Source organism: Aulonocara sp. 'chitande type north' Nkhata Bay, linkage group LG4 (assembly GCF_057382095.1).
Source record: "Aulonocara sp. 'chitande type north' Nkhata Bay isolate Kocher_YH1m ecotype deep benthic linkage group LG4, A_spYH_male_GT1.1, whole genome shotgun sequence".
NCBI classification, from domain to species: Eukaryota; Metazoa; Chordata; class Actinopteri; order Cichliformes; family Cichlidae; genus Aulonocara; species Aulonocara sp. 'chitande type north' Nkhata Bay.
Genome location: NC_141347.1, coordinates 34277741 through 34302428, shown reverse-complemented (window position 1 = coordinate 34302428; position 24688 = coordinate 34277741). Strand labels below are relative to the sequence as shown.

At 41.2% G+C, this 24688-nt stretch overlaps 1 protein-coding gene across 2 annotated transcripts; it reads left to right on the top strand.

Moving 5' to 3' along the window:
• Positions 1-637: 637 nt before the first annotated feature.
• LOC147333148 (myosin heavy chain, skeletal muscle, adult-like) lies at positions 638-22989 on the top strand. Of its 2 annotated transcripts, XM_086290117.1 has the most exons (38): positions 638-3540; positions 3648-3791; positions 3878-4034; positions 5942-5969; positions 6053-6167; positions 6287-6379; positions 6603-6666; positions 7567-7665; positions 7767-7870; positions 8167-8305; positions 9486-9604; positions 9836-9985; positions 10079-10249; positions 10336-10642; positions 10730-10803; positions 12557-12644; positions 12734-12851; positions 12918-13041; positions 13460-13596; positions 13992-14247; positions 14794-15036; positions 15104-15280; positions 15377-15522; positions 16158-16248; positions 16334-16723; positions 16798-16924; positions 17007-17125; positions 18837-19033; positions 19115-19298; positions 19379-19544; positions 19634-19758; positions 19835-20143; positions 20224-20427; positions 20815-20940; positions 21042-21212; positions 21289-21393; positions 21496-21591; positions 21678-22989. In XM_086290117.1, exons 1-38 carry the CDS (start codon positions 3049-3051, stop codon positions 21828-21830), a joined length of 6108 nt encoding a protein of 2035 aa, XP_086146243.1. In that variant the 5' UTR covers positions 638-3048; the 3' UTR covers positions 21831-22989. The 2 variants fall into 2 exon arrangements, with proteins under 2 accessions (XP_086146243.1, XP_086146244.1); XM_086290118.1 differs by lacking the exons at positions 638-3540; positions 3648-3791 and having other exon boundaries at positions 3951-4034; positions 6121-6167.
• Positions 22990-24688: the final 1699 nt, after the last annotated feature.

Below are 24688 nucleotides of genomic sequence, written 5' to 3'. Positions count from 1 at the left end.
GATTTTTAAAGCATTTATTGGAAGTGTGCTTTGCAGTAGTTGTACTTTGATGTGGATCCTTTTCTTTCCCATTGACCTCCTCACCTTGTGCGCTCATCGTTAGATCTGTTTTCCGTCGGGTCAAAGCTTCGGTCTTTGCACCGCACAAGCAGCTGATGGGGATTTTCTCCCTGCTTCTTCTTTTTCATCCCGCAACCCTTAAATTCATATCTCATGGCCTTTTCACAGTCAGACTTCAACATGCACATTTGCTGCCGTGTTGAGACATGACAGAGGGGTCGGGGTAGTGTAAGTCCCTTTTGCCAGACCTTCAAGTGACATTAGGAGGCTATTAAATCAGCGCCAATTAGACTGTCTGTGATGCACTCCCAGACAAAATGCCCATATCACACGGATATTCTTTCTCAGTATTACCATATCATTTCCTCTGCTGTGAGAAGGAGTAATTATAAAAAGTCAAAGTTCAATCCATCAGGCGGAATTTACCCTCAAATGGAATGCAAGAGTTGAGAGGGCCATTTGTTTATGAAGCATATGGTACAGTTTGCTGTTGTCATAATGCTTAAAATGCATGTTTATTACAAGAGGAAACTAGCAAGTACATCACTATTATTTGTCTGTAAATGCATTATTAATCCATGAAATTACAGTGAACATTCTTTTATCATTTCTAAGGTGGCTTAATCAAATATTGACCCACAGTCTGAAGTTAAAAAATGTCCCAGTTTTATTTGTATGAAATTGTGGGCTGTAGTTCTGTTTTGGAGCCTCAGATTTGCATTTTTCCATCTCCATCTTGTTTTCTTGAAACTGGACATGATATGATGAAAGTGAATCTGATTAAAAATACAAGAAACACCTCATGCTCATCAGCTAATGACTTCTGATTGACCTATTGTTAGCTAACTAGCATATCCTGATTTATCCCGCTTTCTGACATAATAATAACAACTGTAATTTACTAAATGACTTTCATATTAAATTTAGCATCAGCTCCATGGTATCATCACATTCACTTTAAATGTGAAAGCTACCCGGAGCCAGCATCAGGGGCTCACAGGCCTGTCTATTCCTAGTGCCAGTCCTGAGCCCTGATAAACGGAGGGCTGTGTGAGGAAGGGCATTCTCCATGAAACTGGTGCCAAATCAAACATGCAGATCCAGCCCCTGGGAAATAAGGGAGCAGCTGAAAGTACCATCTTCATATTGTATTCATTATGACTTTAAACAAGTGAGTGGGCCCATAAACTTTGGGGGGAAGTGTTGACTGAGATCTTAAAGCAGTTGACTATTACACAGGCAGAGGAGCCTCCTCTTGCTGATCATTAAAAAAAAAAAAAGCAGGTTTAAGGCACTTCTGCTTTGACTTCACTTTGCAGACCAAGAAGGTATGTCCAGAAAGTTTATCATGAAAAATAAAATTCCAAAAGTATAAGAGAGAAGGCAGTAGCAATCAAACAACATACACACCTAATGAACAAGCACTTGGCGACAGTGGGAAGAAAAAACTCCCTTTTAACAGGAAGAAACCTCCAGCAGAAACAGTAGGGGGGTGACAGAGACAAGACAAAACACATACTCTGGAGCAGAGCCAGAGATGAATAATAACTAATCATTAAATGCAGAGTTGTGTGTAAACAGTTAAAAAGGTGAGTGAAGATGAAACACATATCCAGCCCTAACTACATGTTTTATCCAAAAGCAAAGTTTTAAGCCTAATCTTAAAAGTAGAGAGAGTGTCTGTCTCCTGAATGCAAACTGGGAACGAAAACGACTCCAAGAGTCCTCACAGTGTTACTGGAGGCCAAGGCAATGCCATTCAGACTATTATTCTGGTCGGACACCATGTTATTAATATTTTTAGTGGTAAATACAATAACCTCAGTTTTATCTGACTTTAGAAGCAGGTCTTTACGTGTTAAAGGCATTCCTGCAGTCAAGCTAATTGGTATGTGCCATCTGGCTTCAGAGGTAGATAGAGTTGGGTGTCATCTGCATAGCAGTGAACAACTATGCTGTCTTCTAATGCTACTGCCTAATGGCATGCATGTATAATGTAAACAGAATTGGTCCTAGAACAGGACCGTGTGGAACTCCATAATTTAGTGTAGTGTGTGAAGAAGATTCCCCATTTACATGATTAAATTGGAGTCTATTAGGTAGATATGACTCAAAACACTGCAGAGCAGTAATACATGCTCTAATCTCTGTAATAAAATATTATGGCCAAAAGTATTGAACACTGAGATCTAGCAGGAGAAGCACAGAGATGAGTCTACTTTGTTACTTCACTAATGCTGTTTCTGAACTTTGATGAATTCTGAAACCCGACTGAAACTCTTCAAATCAGAATTAGTTGTCAGTTAAACATTTCTCAGTAAATTAGCCGAGCTTCTGTCCTGCTTCAACACACGATCTAACTAAAGTTATGTTTACAGCATTTATTTGACTCTTTAAGTTAAATTTATTGAGATCATAATCCAAGTTTCTCAAAGTTAAAATTGTAAGACTCAAGCAAATTAAGGAAATCTCAACATTATCCTGACTTTTCTGTGGGGAAGTCTGAATAGCACTGGATCCAAAGATAAAACAGTCAGCTAAGCTTCCAGTAAGTCCTGCCTTAACACTGCAGTCACATCCTATAAACGTAAACACACATATCTGCACTATATTATCTTTGGGGATGGAGACACATTAATAGAAACTTGCTCAAAGGATTTTAAATGGATTTATGGTAAATCATGTTAGCCAGGACGATGCGCTAATGTTGCCCACCTATCCCAGCTGCCCCAATAGAGTGGTGTGTGTGACAGGCTCTGCTCTCCAGAGTTTTAGCGAAGCCCCAACAGAGCTAATCTTCCCTGATCCCAGAAAATTAGGCCTGCCATGTTGGGACAGTAAGCTTCCAAAGCTGTTGTCCATGCCATTCATTGCTTTTTAATGGAAAGTCTGAAGGATTACAATTGAAACAGTTTAAAAGTGACACAATACACCTATATATAGACAGTTTGAAGTACAAAATGGACATACTTGCTCATCCAAGGTGGCATGAGAGCCAGATCTCCAAATATAGGTGAAGCAGAACCCCCGACCATCTCTTATAAAAGCTGTCAAAGTCTGGTGAGGGTGTCTAGTCAGGTGTCTGTGGTGCACCATTGGAAAATTAACAACAGTACAGACAGTACAGTCATTTTTTATGATTTAAAGGCTCTAAAACTTCTGGGATTCAAGCATTCTTTGGAAATTCTGACTCAGGTAAGCAACATATTTTTTAAATTTCTCGTCATCTTCACTTTACTTTTAAACTCTTTTTTCATCCTTATCGCTCAGCTCAACAAAATGAGTGACACGGACATGGAAGTATTTGGGGTGGCCGCCCCATACCTGCGTAAATCTGAGCGGGAGAGAATTGCAGCTCAGAATGTGCCGTTTGATGCCAAAAGTGCCGTTTTTGTGCCTCACCCGAAGCAGGAGTATGTCGAGGGAAAAATCAGAAGCCAGGATGGCACTAAGGTCAATGTGGAGATTGAGGATGGAAAGGTGAAAGAGTCCAGCTATTATTTGACTATTTCTGACATCTTATATCGGTTTTTCTGTCTTTATCTGTCATTTTTTTTACAATGTATCTTTTTGAAATTGTACTTCAGGTTGTCACAGTGCATGTGGATGACATTCGGCCAATGAACCCACCCAAGTTTGACAAGATAGAGGACATGGCCCTGCTGACGCATCTGCACGAACCCGCCGTGCTTTTTAACCTCAAGAAACGCTACGCTGCCTGGATGATTTATGTAAGGACAACTGTGACTCACAATATCTTTAACTTTAATTCAATACCAACAGTCTGTATTCTGGGTTTTTTTTCTTGTTAATTCAGACCTATTCTGGGCTCTTCTGTGTGACTGTGAACCCTTACAAGTGGCTGCCGGTCTACAACCCAGAGGTGGTGGCCGGGTACAGAGGAAAGAAACGCCAGGAGGTCCCCCCACACATCTTCTCCATCTCTGACAACGCTTACCAGTACATGCTTACAGGTCTGGCCCCATAGTATTGTTATTGGCATGACTAGCGTCATGTTTGTCTGCATTTTTTGAGTTATATTAACAGTTCAATTAAAATTGTGTATAGTTTTAGATAATTAAAAGCATAATTACTTTAAAAAGTTTGATGTACTATCCAATATTTACAAAATGCAAATTAAACATGCTAAAAAAATTAACAAAATAATGCAATGAAATGAAAAAGATCAATATTAAATAACCAAAATTACAGGCATATATGCACAAAAAGCAATACTCATACAGCTTTTAAGAAATACATAAAAAGTCCTGTTAACATGATTTTTTTCTTACCTTTTACCAGGTCCAACATGTAATTACAATTTTGCACTGACGTAAACCAAAATAATTTGTATTTACTTATTTCTTTAGTTTTATTGTGAAAAACAAATATTAGTCCTGAGGTGAAAGGTGGTGTAAGCTGTGTCTGTGTCGTGCACAGTGGATAAATCTAATTATCAGAAGTGCGCGAGTTAATTATATTGTGAGAAAAAGTTATTTATCTTGTGCACACAGGATAACTAAATAGTAGAGCAACTTAATTAACACGCTTCTGCAACAACTGCAGATGAAAGCAGTCACCTTATAATAGAGACTTTAATGATTCAGCTTTAGTTTCACTTCAAACATAAAACAGATAAACAGGAATCACTGACAGCTCAGGCTTCGTGTTACACAGTCCTCCATGGAGATCTTCAGCATGTGAAGCAAACGGTGTGTATACAGAAGAACAGAAGAAGTTCTCATGCTTCTTACGACCTTCCCAGGTGGAAATACAGTCCTGTGCTAAAGTCTTGAGCCACCCCTTATTTCTTTAAATCAGGGATTTGGAACATCAGGCCTCAAGGGCCGGTGTCCTGCAGGTTTTAGATGTTACCCTGGATCGACACGCCTGAATCAAATGATGAGGGCCTCTGGAGAACTTCGGACATGTTGAGGAGGTAATTTAGCAATTTAAATCAGCTGTGTTGAATCATGGACACATCTAAAACCTGCAGGACTTCGGCCCTCGAGGCCTGGAGTTGCTCACCCCTGGTTTAACTGGTCAATGTTCAATGCCTTAAACCAGAGGTGGGGAATTCCAGGCCTCAAGGGCCGGAGTCCTGCAGGCTTTAGATCTCACCCTGGGTGAACACACCTGAATTAAACGATTAGTTCATTACCAGGCCTCTGGAGAAAACATGTTGAGGAAGTAATTAAGCCATTTAAATCAGCTGTGTTGGATCAAGGACATGTCTAGAACCTGTTTGGAAGGATATGAAGATTTTTTTTAAATTTTATTTATTTATTTATTTATTTATTTTTATTTTTTTGAGCGTTGTTCCAGACCATACTCCATACCAGTTGGTGGCAGTAATGCACCTTTCAGTTATTTGCCAACTGCCAATACAAATGTAAGAAAGAAGAAGAAGGACATGTCTAAAACCTGCAGGACCTGCAAACCTGGCACACACAAAGCAAACAAACAAACAAACAAAAAAAACCTCTGAAAATGGTCAGGTACAAGGACTGGACTGAAAATGGGTGTAAACGCATCCAGTCTCCAAAGACAAACTGTGAAAGACCTTTAGAAAGCTAGGAGAACTGTTGCTCGAGACCACTTTAACAAAGTCTGGCTCCTTGGAAGTAAGATATAAGGAAAAGAAGGCTGGCTGGCTCAAGAATTTTGCACAGATTTGTATGTTGCATGACTTGAAGCACTTTTTATCTCTCACTCATACATTCCTTTCCTAAATAGACGCACAGGGGACATAAAATATAGTAAAAATTAAAGTGAAATGAAACTCTATTTAAAGACTAAAAAAAGTTCAAAGCCTAAAACCCCACAAACGTGCATCAGCCCCTCAAACTCCGATATCATCCACTTTCTTTCTTCTCTTCAGATCGAGAGAATCAGTCTATCCTGATCACGTAAGTATGACTTTATTAGCTGTTTACTTTTCGTTCTGCATATATTTCATTCCCATTGTTTGTCTGATGTCACATTTTATCAGTGGAGAATCTGGTGCTGGGAAAACAGTCAACACAAAGCGAGTAATCCAGTACTTTGCAACAATCACAGCAATGGGAGAGTCAAGCAAGAAGGAACAACCGGGCAGTAAAATGCAGGTTCAGTCCAATTAATTCATCTTCTAATTATCTAGAGATGAAACATGAGCAGAAAATCTGAAAGCTTTTACCTTAATTTAAATGAAAAGAACTTGAAATGTCTTTTTATTCTTCTGCAGGGGACTCTGGAGGATCAAATCATCCAGGCTAACCCTCTGCTGGAAGCTTTCGGGAACGCCAAGACTGTGAGGAATGACAACTCGTCTCGATTTGTGAGTTAAGACCAGCCGAGGCTGACATCATGCTATCATACTAAGAAAATTCAGCTGTTATAATGACAAAAAACCCCAACTGATTATATCAGGTGATGTGAGCTTTAAGAATAACTTTGTTTTGTTTTTTTCTTTAAATGTAGTTTATTTATCTTAGAGCTTGATTACCAGAGACATCCAATGGTCAAAATAGTGTCCCAGCTCATATGTTAAACTTTTCCAGGGAAAATTCATCCGCATCCACTTCGGAACAAAGGGGAAGTTGGCATCAGCTGATATTGAAACTTGTAAGTGCCCATTTTAACAGTTAATAATAAAGATAATTAACTGCAGCTTTTCTGTCACGAATGTTGGGACAGACTTTATACAAAAGATGGGTTTAGCCACAGTGAAATTACCCTCTGGTTTAAGGCTTTGGCTTTCACTATCTCCCCAAAGAATATGATAGGTGATTATTCACAGACATCTATGTTTTCCACACAGTGTGCCCAGCTGTTCATCAGGAGTGTGACGGTGCAGAGGAGAGGTGATAGGAATGCCCTCCTCATCCAAAATCACTCAACGTCACAGCGAAATCAGAAGCACAGGAGACATTTTCTAAATCAACTCTACCTGCAGTAGACACCTGTCCAATCTAGCTGTATAAATTGCTCAGTTAGAAGCCTAAGTTGATTGAAAACTGATGAAAAATCTAGCAAAATTGAAATCAATTATTATAATAACATTAAGGTATTGGCCTGATAACAGCAAAATGAACATCATGTAGTTTTAAATATGACTTGAAACCAGTGACTGACATCATAAGCTCACAATCAAGGTACTGAAGTCATACATCAAGTGATCACTAGACTCCTTCTCCCCATAGACTTCCATATAATCTGACTGCTTTCTGGAAGCAGAGAAGTCGCCCCCTGGTGGTCATTGGAAAGAACGCAGGATTAATGCGCCCTCATTACCTTTATTTTTCAGACCAGAGTCCTTTTTTAAAAAATATATTTTGTTTTATGCCTGAGGTCAATTAATGAAGGTCTTCTTATACATTTTCGATCAAAATCTAAACTTTATAGCTGCAAAACGTCTGACAGAGAGTGAGGCCTGAATGTGACTGTGAATATTTTTTGGAATAATTAATATTCTGCTGTCTGTCCAAGTTTTGTGATTTGTGTTTTATTTCTGGTTATTGTCAGACCTTTTGGAAAAATCCAGAGTGACTTTCCAGCTGCTTGCAGAGAGGAGCTATCACATCTTCTATCAGATCTTGTCAAACAAGAAGCCTGATTTAATCGGTGAATATACCAATCAATGAGCTCTAAATGGTTGTGACACGGTTTCCATGGCGTCTGGTCCTGCACAGAGCTATGAGCTATTTTTCTGTGCCTCATTTCAGAGATGCTGCTGATAACCAGCAATCCTTATGATTACCCTTTTATCAGCCAGGGGGAAATCACTGTGCTGAGCATCAATGATGCAGAGGAGCTGATGGCCACAGATGTAAGTGCAAAATATGCACAGAAATGTGGAATACAGGCTGAAGCCATGCACTTAATTACAGTATTTTTACTGATATATTTTGACATCAGATGAAAGACTTGAAATACCTGATTTTTGTTGGTTTTAAATTTTATTACTTAAATTATATGTGAAAAATAATTATGCATAAATGTATTACTATTAATTTGAAAAATAAATCAATGCACAACATCAACACATCATTACATTTAAATGGTTAAAATCATGACATTGGCACTAAACTCAGAGAAGTTCCCATGTCTGTGTCTGTTCTTCAGAGAGCCATTGACATCCTGGGTTTTAGCACTGAGGAAAAGGTCGGCATCTACAAGCTGACGGGTGCCGTCATGCACAACGGGAACATGAAGTTCAAGCAGAAGCAGCGGGAGGAGCAGGCCGAGCCCGATGGCACTGAGGGTGAGACGTCTGAGGTGGTGCCTCCACCCTAATTTAAAACCAAAGCAGGCATCAGCGGGACAACTTTACAGCTTCACTGTGAATTTTGTTCCAACTTTTACTTTTGGGCCCCACAGCTGACCAAAACTAGGACGGCAATCTCTGTTTAACCAGGAAGAAAAAAGGTGGTTGGCGAGTGATTGCATTCAATGTTTTTTGCTGTCTGGGACCAGTTGCAAGTAGCTGCAGCCACCAACTGGTCACCAAGAAGTTTAGCTACACCACCTTCAACCAGCTTTGGCCACCCCGTATGAAGCAACTTGTCTCAGTCCAACTGAACTGGCTGCAGTCAGTCTCAAGGTTTGCAATTAACCGTCATCCAATTAATAAACGCAGACTGCAAAGACCTAAATATTCAGTCAGTCTGTGCTCATGAGCACAACTCGGCTGCTCCATCAGTCTGATGCATGTAGCTGCCAACTTGATCCCCAAAACTGATAACAGTCTGACTCTTATTGCCATTTTATTGCTGTCTTGACAAGTTGACTTGACGTGGTCACTGCAGTCTCCAACCACTGTTTCCCCCAATGTGACTGTAGCCTTAGATTTCCACGTTATACCTCTGCTAAATACACTGAAACAGATGCATACGTGACACAGAGGGGCCTGTTTATGATTTTGCTCAGTTCAAAATAGTTTTAGTTGGTGAATCATCAGTTTCCACAAAGTGTTTCAGAGGTCTATGCATTTCCTGCTTTGAAAGCTTCATGTAGGCGTGATGTGACACTTGAATTTGCCCCCTTTGTTCAGAATAGGCCTTTGATCTCAGGCACTTCCACTTATTTCTTTCACTCTTATAGTACTGCTTACTTTGCAATGTTCTGCATGAGGCACTGCCATATTTCGAGCAAATGAACAAGGCTGCTGTTTCCACCCGAGAGTCATCTGAACACAGCGCACAAAAAGTGAATTCGCTGAAATAGAGGTTATTTTTAAATTTTGCTTCATTTGTTTTTGATTCCTCATATTTTCATGATTATTATCAGTTTTGATGTGACATTTTGCTGACCTGCTTTATCCATCTGTCTTGTTTCTTAACCATTTATCCAGGCTAAGGTCATAAGGGGCTGCAGCGAGTTTCATCTAAAATGCAGGGTACACTCTCCCACTGACCTTCCCCTCTGTGTTATCTCTCCTGCAGTGGCGGACAAAGTTGCCTATCTGATGGGTCTGAACTCTGCTGATTTGCTGAAAGCTCTGTGTTGCCCTCGAGTGAAGGTTGGGAATGAATATGTCACCAAAGGCCAGACTCCACAGCAGGTACATGATGTTTCCACAGCTAAAAACGCCCACTAACCACAGCCCATCTGTAAGCATCCAGTATTTTTAAACCTACTTTGAATCAGTACAGACAGAAAGCATCGTAAAACCTCCTTCAAACTGGAGTTGAACCAGCAACCTAACGATTCCTGTTATTACACACCTACAGTCCGCTGTACAAGCTGAGCTATTAAAAGCAACACAATGTGAAAATGATGTCTGATTTTTCAGGTGAACAATGCTGTGGGCGCCTTATCGAAGGCCGTGTACGAGAAGCTGTTCCTCTGGATGGTCACGAGGATCAACCAGCAGCTCGACACCAAACTTCCCAGACAGCACTTCATTGGCGTCCTGGATATCGCAGGGTTTGAAATTTTTGAGGTGAAGGGGATTCCTGCAGAGATGAAAAAACATCAAATCCCTTTAAACATATTTCTGATTGTTTGATGGGTGAAACGTTTCTGTTTGACGCAGATAAACAGCCTGGAGCAGCTGTGCATCAACTTTACCAACGAGAAGCTCCAACAGTTTTTCAACCACCACATGTTTGTGCTGGAGCAGGAGGAATACAAAAAGGAAGGGATCGAGTGGGAGTTTATTGACTTTGGCATGGACTTGGCTGCGTGCATTGAGCTCATTGAGAAGGTTTGTTTACTTTTTTGTTACCTTAAATATTCAAATCAAGAGCAGAAGACAGGAATGAAACACTAATCACCTTTTCCACCTCTCAGCCGATGGGCATTTTCTCCATTCTGGAAGAGGAGTGTATGTTCCCGAAGGCCACAGACGGGTCTTTCAAAAACAAGCTGTACGACCAGCACTTGGGGAAGAACAGCATCTTTCAGAAGCCTAAACCATCCAAAGGAAAGACAGAGGCCCACTTCTCCCTCATGCACTACGCCGGCACCGTCGACTACAACATCAGCGGCTGGCTGGAAAAAAACAAGGACCCGCTGAACGACACCGTGGTGCAGCTTTACCAGAAAGCTTCCCTCAAACTGCTCTGCCAGCTCTTTGCCACGTATGCATCAGCTGATGGTATGCCAGCTCTTTAGACATCAAACACAGATGAGAGATTGAGATTAGATTAAGATTTCACCATTTATCTCATGTGGGGGGTTTTAGCTGCTGCTGATAGGAACAAGAAAAACTACAAGAAAAAGGGGTCCTCCTTCCAGACAGTTTCTGCACTCTTTAGGGTAAGACATAGTTATTATTTACCCGTAAATCCTTTTAACTCTTTTAAAATAAACTTACATGACACAGTTTTTCTGTATTAAGAACTGGAGCAGTAGTTATAGTTGTAATAGTTTCTTCTTTGTCCATCAAATATTGATAAAGAAATAATACAACTGGTTGATATTTGTGAGGAGGGACCACAAGCTTGAAAGCTCGTCTGGTCTTCTATACATTCCCTGAATAAATCATTTGTTTTTGTTGTTTTGCATAAATTTATAAAAATGTAGCATTTAAGGAAACATAGAAGAAGACTCACCAGATAATAGATTTCAAGTCATTCCTCCTCCTTCTTTTTTCGTCTGCTCCATTTAGAGGTCACCACAGCAGATCATCTCTGTTCACCTCACCCTATCTTCCTCCTTCACTGCATCCATGAATCTTCTCTGTGCTCTTCCTCTTCTGTCAGCTCCATCATCAACATCCACTAATCTTCTAATCCTGTCCATCCTGCTCATTCCTAATCAAGATCTGAACATCTTCAGCTCCACCTCCCGTCTTTTTGTCAGTGCCACCGTCTCTAAATCATTCATCACAGCAGGTCTCGCCACCATCTTTTAAACCTTTCTTTTCACTCTTGCTGCTCTCACAAAGGCACCCCTGACACTCGTCTCCACCCACCCTGCCTGTCCTCTCTTCCTTACCTGTTTCGTGCACTCTCCAGAGCTTTGACTGCATCTTCACCTTTCCACATGTATTTTATCTTGTTTCTACTGACTCTCATTCCTCTTCTTTCCAGAGTTTACCTCCACCTCACCAGGCTCTCTGTCACTGCAGATTAGTGGTCTGAAGTTTCCCAAATTCCCAGACAGCTCTAGATAAATGAGACTAATTAACTGCTCACGTTTGAACCATAAAATAGATTATAGCACAAAAATGAATAGAAAAACAAAAAGAAAGCCAAGAAGCTATAGTTTTTTTTTTCCGACGAGTCATTGTGACATGAGACCTCAGTTCGTCCAATTTATTTATCTTGGATAAACTAGGGTTCCAAGAAATTAATAAAACAGTTCCTCGTGATAATGTTTATTTGGGAACTTGCCTCAGAGTTTTGCTCCTGCGTGAAAGAAATATCTGCTTTAATGCGTAACCTTAGCTACTGTCTATTTATATTGAAATTAACTGAGTGTTAAAAGCAGTTTGACACTTTGTGAATCACACATTTGTGTTGTGTCAAGTTAACTGACAAAACTGTGTCTGTACAATAAATATTAATCTACTGCCAGCAGTTTATAAGCTCAACACAAAGAATTTTTGGAGTTTCTTTTTATCAGACATTAAAATATAAAGATTAAACATCTTACTTAGTGCCATTCAGAGAGTGTGGCTTATTATACTAATATTATAATAGCCTATCCCGGGAACTCTGTGATCCAGATTCAGTGACTTTCCGTGTTTCTCACTGACGAGCATCTGCATCTCTGCATTGCACTCACACAGTTTATGGAAGCAACCAGCCAACCAAGCTTGCTAACATTGTCTTACACTTGAGCGCTCCATCGTGCGATCTAAAAATTGTCATATCTAGTAACAATGCTACAGTCAAAGCTCGAGAATAATGATTCCAAAAACCAGCGGGTAACATCTACTGTTAATGTGATTTCTGTGGTATCAAATGGTATCAAATCACTTTTATTGTCACATCACATGTGCTGGTACACTGGTGCAGCACATGTTACCATCAGTCCATCTGACTGAAAGCATGATGTGTTGCAGGAGAACCTGAACAAACTAATGGCCAACCTCAGGTCAACACATCCACACTTTGTCAGATGCATCATCCCAAATGAGACCAAGATACCAGGTAAAACAAACAGGAATAGACAACAAATAAAGAAAAAAAATTTGAACTGAAGTTACCCTGTGGGGAAAAGTTACCTCTATCTGTTGTAGGAATCATGGATCACCATCTGGTCCTTCATCAGCTGCGATGTAACGGAGTGCTGGAAGGTATCCGGATCTGCAGGAAGGGATTCCCCAGCAGGATTCTGTATGGAGACTTCAGGCAAAGGTAACATGTAATTTGTTTGAAGAACTGCCTCGAGTTTTAGACTAAACCTCCACACGTGTGTGACAGATACAGGATTCTGAATGCCAGCGCGATCCCCGAGGGCCAGTTTATTGACAGCAAGAAGGCCTCCGAGAAGCTGCTGTCGTCCATTGACGTGGACCACACCCAGTATAGATTCGGATACACAAAGGTATGTTTAAAAAATATATATATATTATATAATATTTCAGCTAAAATAATTTGAAATTGCTAGCAGGCAGCACAATGATGCCTCACAGAAGGTCCTGAGTTCAATTCCACCATCAGGCCGGGGCCTATCTGTGTTTGCGTGGGTTCTCTCTGGGTAATCCGGCTTCCTCCCACATTCCAAAGACATGCAGTTAGTGGGGTTAGATTAATTGGAAACTCTAAATTGCCCATAGGTGCAAATGGTTGTCTGTCTCTGTGTGTTAGCCCTGCGACAGACTGGCAACCTGTCCAGGGTGTACCCCGCCTCTCGCCCTAAGACAGCCGGCTGGGCTCCAGCCCCCACGTCATCCTGACAAGGATACGCAGAAGAGAATGGATGGATAATTTGAAATTGAAGAGAAATCTTTCTCAACTTGCAGGTGTTTTTCAAAGCCGGCCTTTTGGGTCTTCTGGAGGAGATGCGGGATGAGCGTCTAGCTGTGCTGATGACTCGAATCCAGGCTGTAGCCAGAGGTTACGTCACCAGGCTGAGGTTAAAGGAGATGATGAAGAAAAGGTCTGGCACTTTTTTTTTTCTTTTGGATTAGTGGATGTAGAATTTATGGAAAATTAGGCGAATGAAAGACGGAGAAAGTTAGATGGGATTGAACACAGGCTATTTCATAACTGCGTCCTTTATGGTAACAAAGGAGACTATTTCTTCTAAACTGTCATTAATTATGATTGTAATTGCAGTCGTGATCTTTGTCCCACATTAAAAATGCCAAGATAATTTCTCATTTTTACTCTGCTTCCCTTCATTTTTTTTCCCTTTCATTTTTTAAGCTACTCTGACATTGTAGCTAGTGAAAAAGTGAGGAATAACTTAGAGAAACCTTAAAAAGATCAGATTTTCTCATCACCTTCACATCTGTAACAAATTCTTCATTGTTTTGCTTTTTCACTCTGTAGAGAGGCCGTTTACATCATCCAGTACAACATTCGTTCGTTCATGAATGTGAAGAACTGGCCTTGGATGAAGCTCTTCTTCAAGATAAAGCCTCTGTTACGAAGTGCAGAGGCTGAGAAGGAGATGCAGACCATGAAGGAGGAGTTTGCTCGACTCAGAGAGGAGTTGGCAAAGTCGGAGGCCAGGAGGAAGGAGCTGGAAGAGAAGATGGTCATGCTGGTGCAGGAGAAGAATGACCTTTACCTTCAAATACAAGCAGTATGTAAACACTCAGCCCTGAGTGGGACAAAGTGGTCTGTTTGTATTGATTTTGTTCTGCCTGATTTGAAGATCAGATTAAATTAAAGATGATCAATAATGAGGTAAGATAAGAACTAGTATAATTGATCACTGCAGGGAAACTGGAGGAAAACAAACTTAAAATAAGAAGAAAGCAAACTGACCATGATGTTAAACTTAAAGCAAATAATGCTTATAACAGCGTTACAACATATTAAGATTTGAGTCAAAGGTTTCTGGTGTTGGTGCACAGAAAAAGCCCACTGCTACTACTGTGGTAATCTCTATTAATGCAAGAACAAGTGATGTAAAGAAAATGCTGGTCTATCTTTTATTCAGACATGAAGGTCAGTCAGTACATGATTTATTTAAGTACTGTGAGTTCACCTACGCAGGCTGTGATGCTCAAGGAAACAAAGAGCAAGATCTCTCTGCTGTGCAGAATAACGCCATTAGAATCACCATCCTCTGAAATTAGAGCTCATGTCAGCGCACTATAACAGTCATTGTGTCCTGTTTCCTCAGGAGAGGGAGAACCTGTGCGATGCTGAGGAAAGGTGTGAAGGCTTGATAAAGAGCAAGATCCACCTGGAAGCCAAAGCCAAAGAATTCTCCGAGAGGCTGGAGGAAGAGGAGGAGATCAACGCTGAAATCACCGCCCAGAAGAGGAAACTGGAGGACGAATGTTCTGAGCTCAAACGGGACATAGACGACCTGGAACTTACCATCGCCAAAGTGGAGAAGGAGAAATATGCCACTGAAAATAAGGTGCCTCTGATGATTTCTGTTGTCTGAACTTTTAAAGCTTTTGTTTTTAACAAAGTTCTCTCCTTAGGTTAAGAATTTGATCGAGGAGTTAACGACTCTTGAGGAAAACCTGTTGAAGTCCTCAAAGGAGACGAAAGCTTTGCAGGAGGTGCACCAGCAGACTTTAGACGACCTCCAGGCAGAGGAGGACAGAGTCAGTTCTCTAATAAAGACAAAGACTAAGCTGGAGCAACAAATTGATGATGTAAGTATAAAAGGCTCAGTGCTTCTTAAGATGAAGCCATCACGTAAACTTGTAATGTTAGCTGCAGACTTAGTGATTGATGTAAACATCCTGCAGTTGGAGGGGCTGGTGGAGCAGGAGAAGAAGTTGCGTGCCGACTTGGAGAGATCCAGAAGGAAACTGGAGGGAGATCTGAGGCTGTCCCAGGAAACCATCATGGACCTGGAGAATGAAAAGCTGCAGGTGGAGGAACAACTGAAAAAGTGAGTTAATAAATAGATTACTAAAAAAAAGATTTCGCCAAGCAATGAATCCGAGCTTTTACCTCCTAAACCCAAGAACATTCTGTTCAGCAGTGTCCGTCCAGACAAAAGCTTTTTATTCCTTTTTATCTAAAGCTGACCTTTTGCTGTTTTATCTCCTAAACCACAGAGTGAATCCACATCCAACTATCCCTGTTTCCTGTTTGAAATGTCAGCTAATCACACCACCTTGTTGTATTGAGCCCACACAGCAGGTAGCAAAGCAGCAGATGTAGTAATGAACAAAAAGTGCTTTTCGATACAAGCAGGAAGAGTTCAAAAGGACAAAAATCCAGACAATCGACAAGATCACAGAATCATCACAGAGGCACAAAGTGAAGGAAAACACACACAGGTGGAAACAACAGGACTTTATGGCAACACAACAAGGTTTAAATACTAATAAAATAATAATTAAAAAAAACTAACAGCAATACTCTTTAAATTTTCATTAAATTACATTAATATTCAGCACCATCCCACACTGAAAAAACAACATGGGAATGATGGCTCCATCCATCTTTTATATACAGTGAAACTTTGATCTTATAAATGGAGTTAAATATTATCTGAACCTGAAATCATTCTCTTCTCAGGAAGGACTTTGAAATCAGCAGCCTGCAGAGCAAAGTTGACGACGAACAAGCTCTTAGCACGCAGCTTCAAAAGGCGATTAAAGAGCTTCAGGTGTTTATGTAATTGTAGCAGTCTCAAAGTATCGAGCACTTGATGTTCAGCGTTATGATACCAGTTTCATGTGTTCAAATTGTAGGCTCGCACTGAAGAACTGGAAGAGGAAATCGAAGCTGAGCGTGCAGCTCGGGCCAAAGTGGAGAAGCAGAGGTCTGACCTGTCCAGAGAGCTGGAGGAGATCACCGAGAGGCTGGAAGAGGCCGGAGGAGCCTCCGCCGCTCAGGCCGAGCTCAACAAGAAGCGCGAGGCTGAGATTCAGAGACTGCGCCACGAACTGGAAGAGTCCACCCTGCAGCATGAATCCATCGCTGTTGCTTTACGCAAGAAGCAGGCGGACAGCGTTGTGGAGCTCGGCGATCAGATAGAAAACCTTCAAAGGGTCAAGCAGAAACTGGAGAAAGAAAAGAGCGAGATGAAGATGGAAATCGATGACATGGCAAGGAGTATGGAGACTGTTCTGAAAAGCAAGGTAAACATCTGTCTGCAGAGGGGACTTTTTTCTGAAATCTTCTCTTCTATTATAACCAGAGCTCTATGTTTCAGGCTAACGTGGAGAAACAGTGCAGGAGCCTTGAAGATCAAATGAATGAATACAAGACCAAAGCAGATGAAGCCCAGAGGTCTCTTAGTGATTACACTACCCTGAGTGCTCGACTGCAGACAGAAAATGGTAGGTTTTTAATTAAAAAAGGATAAAAAGAACATTTTAGATGCTCAGACACGTGAGTTTTTATTCTTTTTGTCCTGGACAGGTGAACTTACCCGTCTGCTGGAAGAAAAAGAGTCCATTCTGTTCCAGGTGAACAGAGGGAAGACTGCAGCCGGTCACAAAATTGAAGAGATGAAGAGACTTTTGGACGAAGAAATCAAGGTCTGAAAGGCACAACAAAGATTGATATCTAGTCACAGCAAGGATTTAGAGTTCTTACTAATCTCTTGTGAACGGATGAGAAATTCAATCTCAAAACCATCAGCTATGATGATTTAGCAGTTTATTAGCTTTTTTTTCATATCTATCTGCATTAGGAAACAATGACTGACTGAACTGGATGTTTTGGCCACAGACATCAAAGATTTTAGGAATCTTTTAGTTCATTGGAGCCAAACCATGTGACCGTAAATAAACGTTTGATGCATGCAGACTAATTTTGCAGTCCATGACTGCAATACCTCGACTGACTCTTTCCAAGACAGGTCAGTAATTTATCAGACATTTATCACTGTCTTCTCTGTGTACAATACAAAAAGCTGTAAAGCTGTGATTAACATATTTGTCAAACATGTAAAAGCCAGAAGAAAAAAACAAATAAGTTTATTAATATATTCTGAATGTGTAAAGAAGGTGCATTTTTACATTTAGGCCGAAGGGGGCAGTATATTCTGAATTATAAGAAATAGCCATGATTGATCTGAATGATTTTTAATGACCAGCAGGGGGCGACTCCTCGTGGCAGGAAGAAATATTTTCACGCCCCATCTAAACAAAGCAATGACAGAAAAGCTGAGGCGTGACTTTATTTAGAAACTCATTCTCAATGAATCCTTCAGTAATTGTTGTTATAAACAAACAGCTTTCATTTCAAACAACTATTTGTAACTTTTGTCTCTAGACTGCTTCATTAGTCTGCGCCACTTCTTCAAAAAAGCAACAATTTAAAGAGAATGTGAACATTGCCAAACATGGAAAAATACAGTTCAGTCTTAGTTTTATATAAAAAAAGAAAATTCAGAAACTTGTGAACAGAGATGAAAAAAATATAATTTAGTGAGAGTTTAATACTATTCACTCGTATTGGCTGCAGTGAGCCTGTTTTTGACTGCAGAGCTGTGGCGGGGCGTGGTCTGGGGCGTGGCTGCAGGGGAGGCGGACAAACCTGAGCAGCATCTGCAATCTTGCCTTGCCGGCTTAAAACAGAATGAACTAGGTCCTGTTGTTGTTGTTGATGTGTGTAGGCTGTAGCTGAAAAGAAGTGCACTGAAGAGTGCAAACATGTGGATGCGGATGCGCATATTTGCACCCCACCAGTCAGAACTCTGCACCCCACCAGTGGGGTGCACCACACACTTTGAGAAGCACTGGTTTAGAGTAAAATCTAGCAGCTGTTCTGTCACATTATTGTGTTGCCACCTTTGTGAGATCTTTGTGAGTGACTTCATAATTGGATCTGAGAAAAAACAGAATCTGAAGTCAGCTTGATAAAGCTTCACAGCCAGTTTCCGCTCCTCGTTTTGTTGTTTCTGTCTTGCTGTTTCTCACGGCTCCTTTCAGAGAGAAACCTTTAAAAAGCATCTGTACCGCACCTGCTCAGGATGAAAAATAGAGCCATGTTAGAGATTAGCTGGTGAACATTTAGCAGCTAGAGTCGGGAGACCAAAATCAGACTTCAAAGGAATTCAAATGTTGCTCCATAAATATTAAATGTAAAAGTTGCCTGCAGTCATGACTCAGTATGATTCACAGCTGTAGTCACAGCTTGTTCCTTCTGTTCCCAGAGGGCAAAAAAATTTGTTACTGCATCTCGGTGAAGCAGTTTTAAAAGGCATGAAGCAGTTTTTTTGTGTACGTTTTTAAATTTCTTTAGACAAAAAACACCTTGGCTCACAGTTTGCAGTCATCTCGTCACGACTGCGAGCTCTTAAGAGAGCAGTACGAGGAGGAGCAAGAGGCCAAAGTTGAGCTGCAGCGCTGCCTGTCCAAGGTGAACAGTGACGTGGCTCAGTGGAGAAATAAATACGAGACAGACGCCATCCAGCGCACCGAGGAGCTCGAGGAGGCAAAGTAAAAAACCTCACAGTGTGTATCTCGGGTCAGCGCTGATGGGCTTCTTCTGCTTTAACGCAGTTTATGTTCGGTTCAAAGGAAGAAGCTGGTCCAGCGGCTGCAGGAGTCCGAGGAGATGACAGAGGCAGCAAATGTCAAGTGTGCATCGCTGGAGAAGACCAAGCAGAGGCTGCAGGCAGAGTTCGAGGATCTCATGGTTGAGCTAGAAAGGTCAAACGCAGCAAATGCCACCTTAGACAAGAAACAGAAGAATTTCGACAAGGTGGGTCTTTCTGTTTTGAAACATGTCCTCATTTGTATCATCATAAGGCTACACTGATTACATGTGCTGCTTCCTGCCAGGTTTTGGCTGAGTGGAAACAGAAGTATGAGGAGAGTCAATCAGATCTGGAAGTCTCCCAGAGAGAGTCCAGAGCGCTGAACACAGAACACTTCAAGCTGAAAAATTCATACGAAGAAGTCTTGGATCACCTTGAGAGCATGAAAAGAGACAATAAAAATCTTCAACGTAAGGCTTCTGCAGGAAATAAATTGCTGTTTGGATTCTGAGCGGCTGCAGTCAATGTTTTACATAAAGTGTGTTGATGTGTCTTTTAGAGGAAATCACAGATATCACCGAGCAAGTTGGACAGTCCACCAAAATGCTCCGTGAGCTGGAAAAAGCCACAAAGCACACCGAACAAGAGAAGAGAGACACCCAGGCAGCTCTCGAGGAAGCTGAGGTATTTTTTCGCCCCAACAAACTTTAATATTTTATAAAATAACAACAACACTAATTGCTGTTTTCTCTCTCTGAAGTCTTCCTTGGAACAAGAGGAGGCCAAAATCCTGCAACTTGAGCTGGAGCTGAACCAGATCAAGTCAGAGGTGGAGAGGAAGGTGGCAGAGAAAGACGAAGAAATCGACCAGCTTAAAAGGAATTACCAGAGAACGGTGGAATATCTGCAGATCACGCTGGATGCAGAGACGCGCAGCAGGAACGATGCTGTCCGGATGAAGAAAAAGATGGAAGGGGATCTAAACGAGATGGAAATACAGCTGGGTCACGCCAACAGGCAGGCAGCCGAGGCAACCAAACAACTGAGAAATCTGCAGACTCAGCTGAAGGTGCGTGGGAACTTTTTCTGTTCTGGTTAAAAATTCTGGGATGATGTTTAAAATCCCAGAACTACTGCCTCCATCCTCAGGACACCCAGGTCCATCTGGATGAAGCCCTCCAACGTCAGGAGGACCTAAAAGAGGAGCTAGCTATCATAGAACGCCGCAACAATCTTACGATGGCGGAGAACGAGGAGCTGAGGGCGTCGCTGGAGCAGTGTGACAGAAGTCGAAAGCTCGCTGAGCAGGAGCTGATGGAGGTCAGCGAGCGTGTTCAGCTGCTGCACTCTCAGGTGAGAGCGCAAAATACAGAGTCCATTTTTTAGTGTATTTTTTTTGTGTAATTTTTTAGAGAACTGGACTTAATCAATAGTAAAAATAACATTTATTTGCAGTCTTTCTGTGTATAAAGTAGTTGAAAATAAGCTCTATTTAAACCAACTGCCCAATAAAATCTGGTTTTATATCAGCGCTGTGTAACAAACACACGAAACATCGGCAGTTTGATTTAGGAAATTATGGATTGAACTACCTCCTCTGTGTTTTACAGATGATGCGTTAAAGTTCAGATTTTCAGCTACTTTTCTCTTCATTTCTCTCTTTAATTTTGACACTTTCACTAATGTAAGGGACCCAAAGACTTCTTTCAATGTCATATTTCAATGTTGTTTAATGACCAGAACACCAGTCTCGTGAACTCTAAGAGGAAAATGGAAGCTGATTTGGCTCAGCTGCAGTCGGAGATGGAGGAGACCGCGCAGGAGGCGAGGAGCGCAGACGAGAAGGCCAAGAAAGCCATCACGGATGTCAGTCTCCTCCTCAAATCAATTAACTGCGCTGTCACTTGAATGAGGGCTGCTGGACTTTGAGGCTGGATTAAAATTTCACAGTTCACATTTGCATGCAGGCTGCCATGATGGCTGAGGAGTTGAAGAAGGAGCAGGACACCAGCGCTCACTTGGAGAGGATGAAAAAGAACCTGGAGGCCACGGTGAAAGACCTGCAGCAGCGTCTGGATGAGGCCGAGCAGGTGGCACTTAAAGGAGGGAAGAAGGAGATTCAGAAGCTGGAAGCCAAAGTACGATCTGACAGAGAGCAACGACACATGCCGAGAAATTAAGGCTCAAATCGAAACTAAATATATTTCTATTAAGGTCCGTGAGCTGGAAAATGAGTTGGAGGCAGAACAGAAACACAGTGGAGAGGCCGCGAAAGGTGTGAGGAAATATGAAAGGAGGATTAAAGAGCTCACTTATCAGGTAACAAGTCTGTTACGTAACAAAGCAAATTTCACAAGCTGCTCAGAGAAGGAGAGAAAATGTTCAAAGAGATGTGAGAGAAGCACTTCTGTTTGATTTCAGGGTGAGGAGGAGAAGAAGAACTCGGCGAGGCTGCAGGATCTGGTCAACAAGCTGCAGCTCAAAGTGAAAGCATATAAGCGGCAGTGTGAGGAGGCGGTGAGAGAAAATCCTTAAACACTGTGAGAAATGCAGGCGTGTTATGTAGACAAAACTCTTCTTTACTGTGGCTCTCTGAAACACAGGAGGAACAAAGCAGCATCCATTTGGCTAAGTTTCGGAAAGCGCAACATGAACTGGAGGAGGCAGAGGAGCGAGCTGATGTCGCAGAGTCCCAGCTGAATAAATTAAGAGCGAGGAGTCGTGACGTTGCTGGTAAAGGGGAATCGAAGTCTTAGGAAATAGAAATCATCAACTTCCAAAAAGTCCCCTGAACAAATGGTTGTTTTCAGCTTTGTGACAGTGCATCGTTGCATTTTCTTTTGTATTACTTTGAAGTGTTTTTATTGGGATTAAGAATCAACTTTTACATTTATCTGAACAAAAAAAAAGAACAAATTAGTTCTGCAAAATCTTATGATACAAATAAGCTGAAGTCAAAAAGTCAATTTTTCACAGGAATGTTTGTAGCTGAGTGAAGTGACCTGAAAGTATGTGCGTGGGAGCAATAATATGAGCTGGAACAGTTCTCCAGTGCTTTCAAAGAGGATACACTGGACCACATATTACGAAAGGAAAGGTGGTAAAGCATCCCGTCCCATCAGACATGCTTACAAAATGTGTTTTCCATTTCACACCATAACCTCTTGATGTGTTTTGAACCTTTGCTGACAGACTGATAAACCCGCTGATGGTTATGCTGCTGTGATAAAATCAGCTTCTTATGAAGTTGTTTATTTAAAAATAAAGATTATGAGACATTAAGTTTCTGTTAGTGCTGTCTGCTGCTGTTTTTAAAATCATAATGACTTAATTTGAGCTCAGTCATAGAAGGCCTTAATAAAGGCAGGAGTCACACTGGATCGGCTCTCCAGCAGGAGCAGAAATACAAATGAACAGAACAAACACTTCAGTTCAGTTTACAAAATTATTATTATTTTTTTATTTAAAAATTACAATCTTGGAAATGAAGTAATATTTATCACTGATGGTTCTCTCTTTTATGATCTGCATGTGATAACACCGAGCGCATGGTATCTGAAATGAGCTCTTTATGGTCTGTCGTCGGGATGCTGTAGTTTGAGCTCAGCAAACACGTCTCGACATCTGTCGTGGCATTAAAGCCGTTCTCTTGGTTCTCGTTTCCCGAGTCCTCATTAAGTGCTTTCATGATGTGGTTAGGAAAGAAATACACAGTTAGGTCCATAAGTATTTAACAGTGTACCTTAAATCAAATAATAACTGCAGTTTTTCAGTGAGAAGAAAAACCAGGATGTTAAACCAGGATGTTTAATACTTCTGCGCTCTCTCGGGCCACTTGGTATTCCTGAACTGGACAGTACATTCCTGGATGTGGACTGTTTGAGTGAACAGTTACTAATTGCGAATTAAACACTTGGAATCAACTCTGTATTTTTGTTTGTTTGTTTGTTTTTAAATCTGCTTCATCTGGCCAAGAAATGGCTAATATTATTTTACAAATGGTTGCAATTCCAAAACAATTAATGCAACACTCCTGTTGAATTGCGTTAAAGTGGACTATCTTCAATCAGATCTCACTCTAATATCTGCAGTGCATTGTCACTTCCTGTTCCTGTTAAAAAGCATGTGGTGTTTTGTGTAACTCAGGGGTGTCCAACTCCAAGCCTCAAGGGCCAGATTACCTCCTCAGCATGTCCTGAAGTTCTCCAGAGGCCTGGTAATGAGCTAATCGTTTAATTCAGGTGTGCTGACCCAGGGTGACGTCTAAAACCTGCAGGACACTGGACCTTGAGGCCTGGAGTTGGACACCCCTGGTGTAGCTTATCTGTGTAGCCCATTTAATGTAAACTTTTAGATAACGACTTATTTAAAAGTGTAATCTTCACTTTTTATCCAAAGCACACTCTCTGCTGAATCACAGTATTCACTCACTGTCTTCAGGGATTCGCTAGCTTAGCTCAGGTTGTAGTTGACTCGCTAGCAGCATGGCCTCTTCACCTGTCCCTCCTACAACTTCCTGCTCTGTGTGTAAGAAGTTTAGAAGTTTATTACAAGTACAATGATACTTGTAATAAATGTCACCTGTTTACAGCTTTGGAGGCCAGACTCACTGAACTGGAGACCCGGCTCCACACCCTTGAAAATCCCGTAGCTAGCCAGGCCCCTGTACTCGGTGCAGGCAAAGGTAGCTTAGCCAGCGTTAGCTCTCTCCCAGCTGATTGTCCGGAGCAGGTGGGAAAACAAGATGGCTGGGTCAGGAGGAAGTCTAAACCAGAAGTCCCTGGAACAGCACTGACACGTTCACGTCTCGTCTCTTCAGCAGCTTAAAACCGAGTTCTTCCTTCCCACTTTGCCAAGTGCTGCTTATAGTAGGTCTTACCTTACAATAAGCACCTTAAAACAGAACCTTAATACATTTTATATAAATAAAATTTAATGAAACTAAATTTAATAAACCATAAAATACTTTTTTTTATTTTAAGGGGTGAACTTTTAGACTATTTTTCTTGCAGGTTTTATCTTTAGTTTACACATTTGTGCTTTGTGTAGGGTGTGGAGCAGGATCCACATGCATGCACAGTCAGGGTGAGGCTGTTGTGGAAAATGACTAAACTGCATAGCAACAGGGAGTTTCCTTTTGCAGGAAGAAGACATGTGATTGGAGCAGAGATGAAACATTTGCAAGACACCAGACTGATCACCAAAGGGAGAGCCAAGTCTAAACTGCGGCTCCTCCTCAACTTTTTAACCAATCACATTCATGTATTGTTTTTATTGTATTAAAAAACGTTGGCACGCTTTTGTCCATCCAGCCTGTGACAGTGCAGAGGGACGTCCATGGTGCTGTGAGATTTTAACCTTCAACCGTTTAAAATATTTTGAAAACGTATGTTTCAAGTTTGCTCATCTTCTCCCAGAAATGAACACGACAGTCCACAATTTAAAAAATGGAACTTATTAACAATATGTGGGAATAAAACTGGTACAGATAAACTTCTGCAGTGACCAGAGGAGCGGCCAGGTGTTGGGTTGTGCCTCTCTCTTGGCTTTGCCCTGGCTATGAGCAAAGAAATGAAAATAAAATATTCCCTTGTAAAATTATAAAACAGTTAAA

Bases quoted from the DNA above. Each gene is read 5' to 3' on its own strand.
- LOC147333148 (XM_086290117.1), top strand. From the start codon at position 3,049: ATGAGAGCCAGATCTCCAAATATAGGTGAAGCAGAACCCCCGACCATC. The intron at 13,042-13,459 runs GTATGTTTAAAA...CTCAACTTGCAG, and splicing joins ATAGATTCGGATACACAAAG to GTGTTTTTCAAAGCCGGCCT. The intron at 20,941-21,041 runs GTCAGTCTCCTC...ATTTGCATGCAG, and splicing joins CCAAGAAAGCCATCACGGAT to GCTGCCATGATGGCTGAGGA.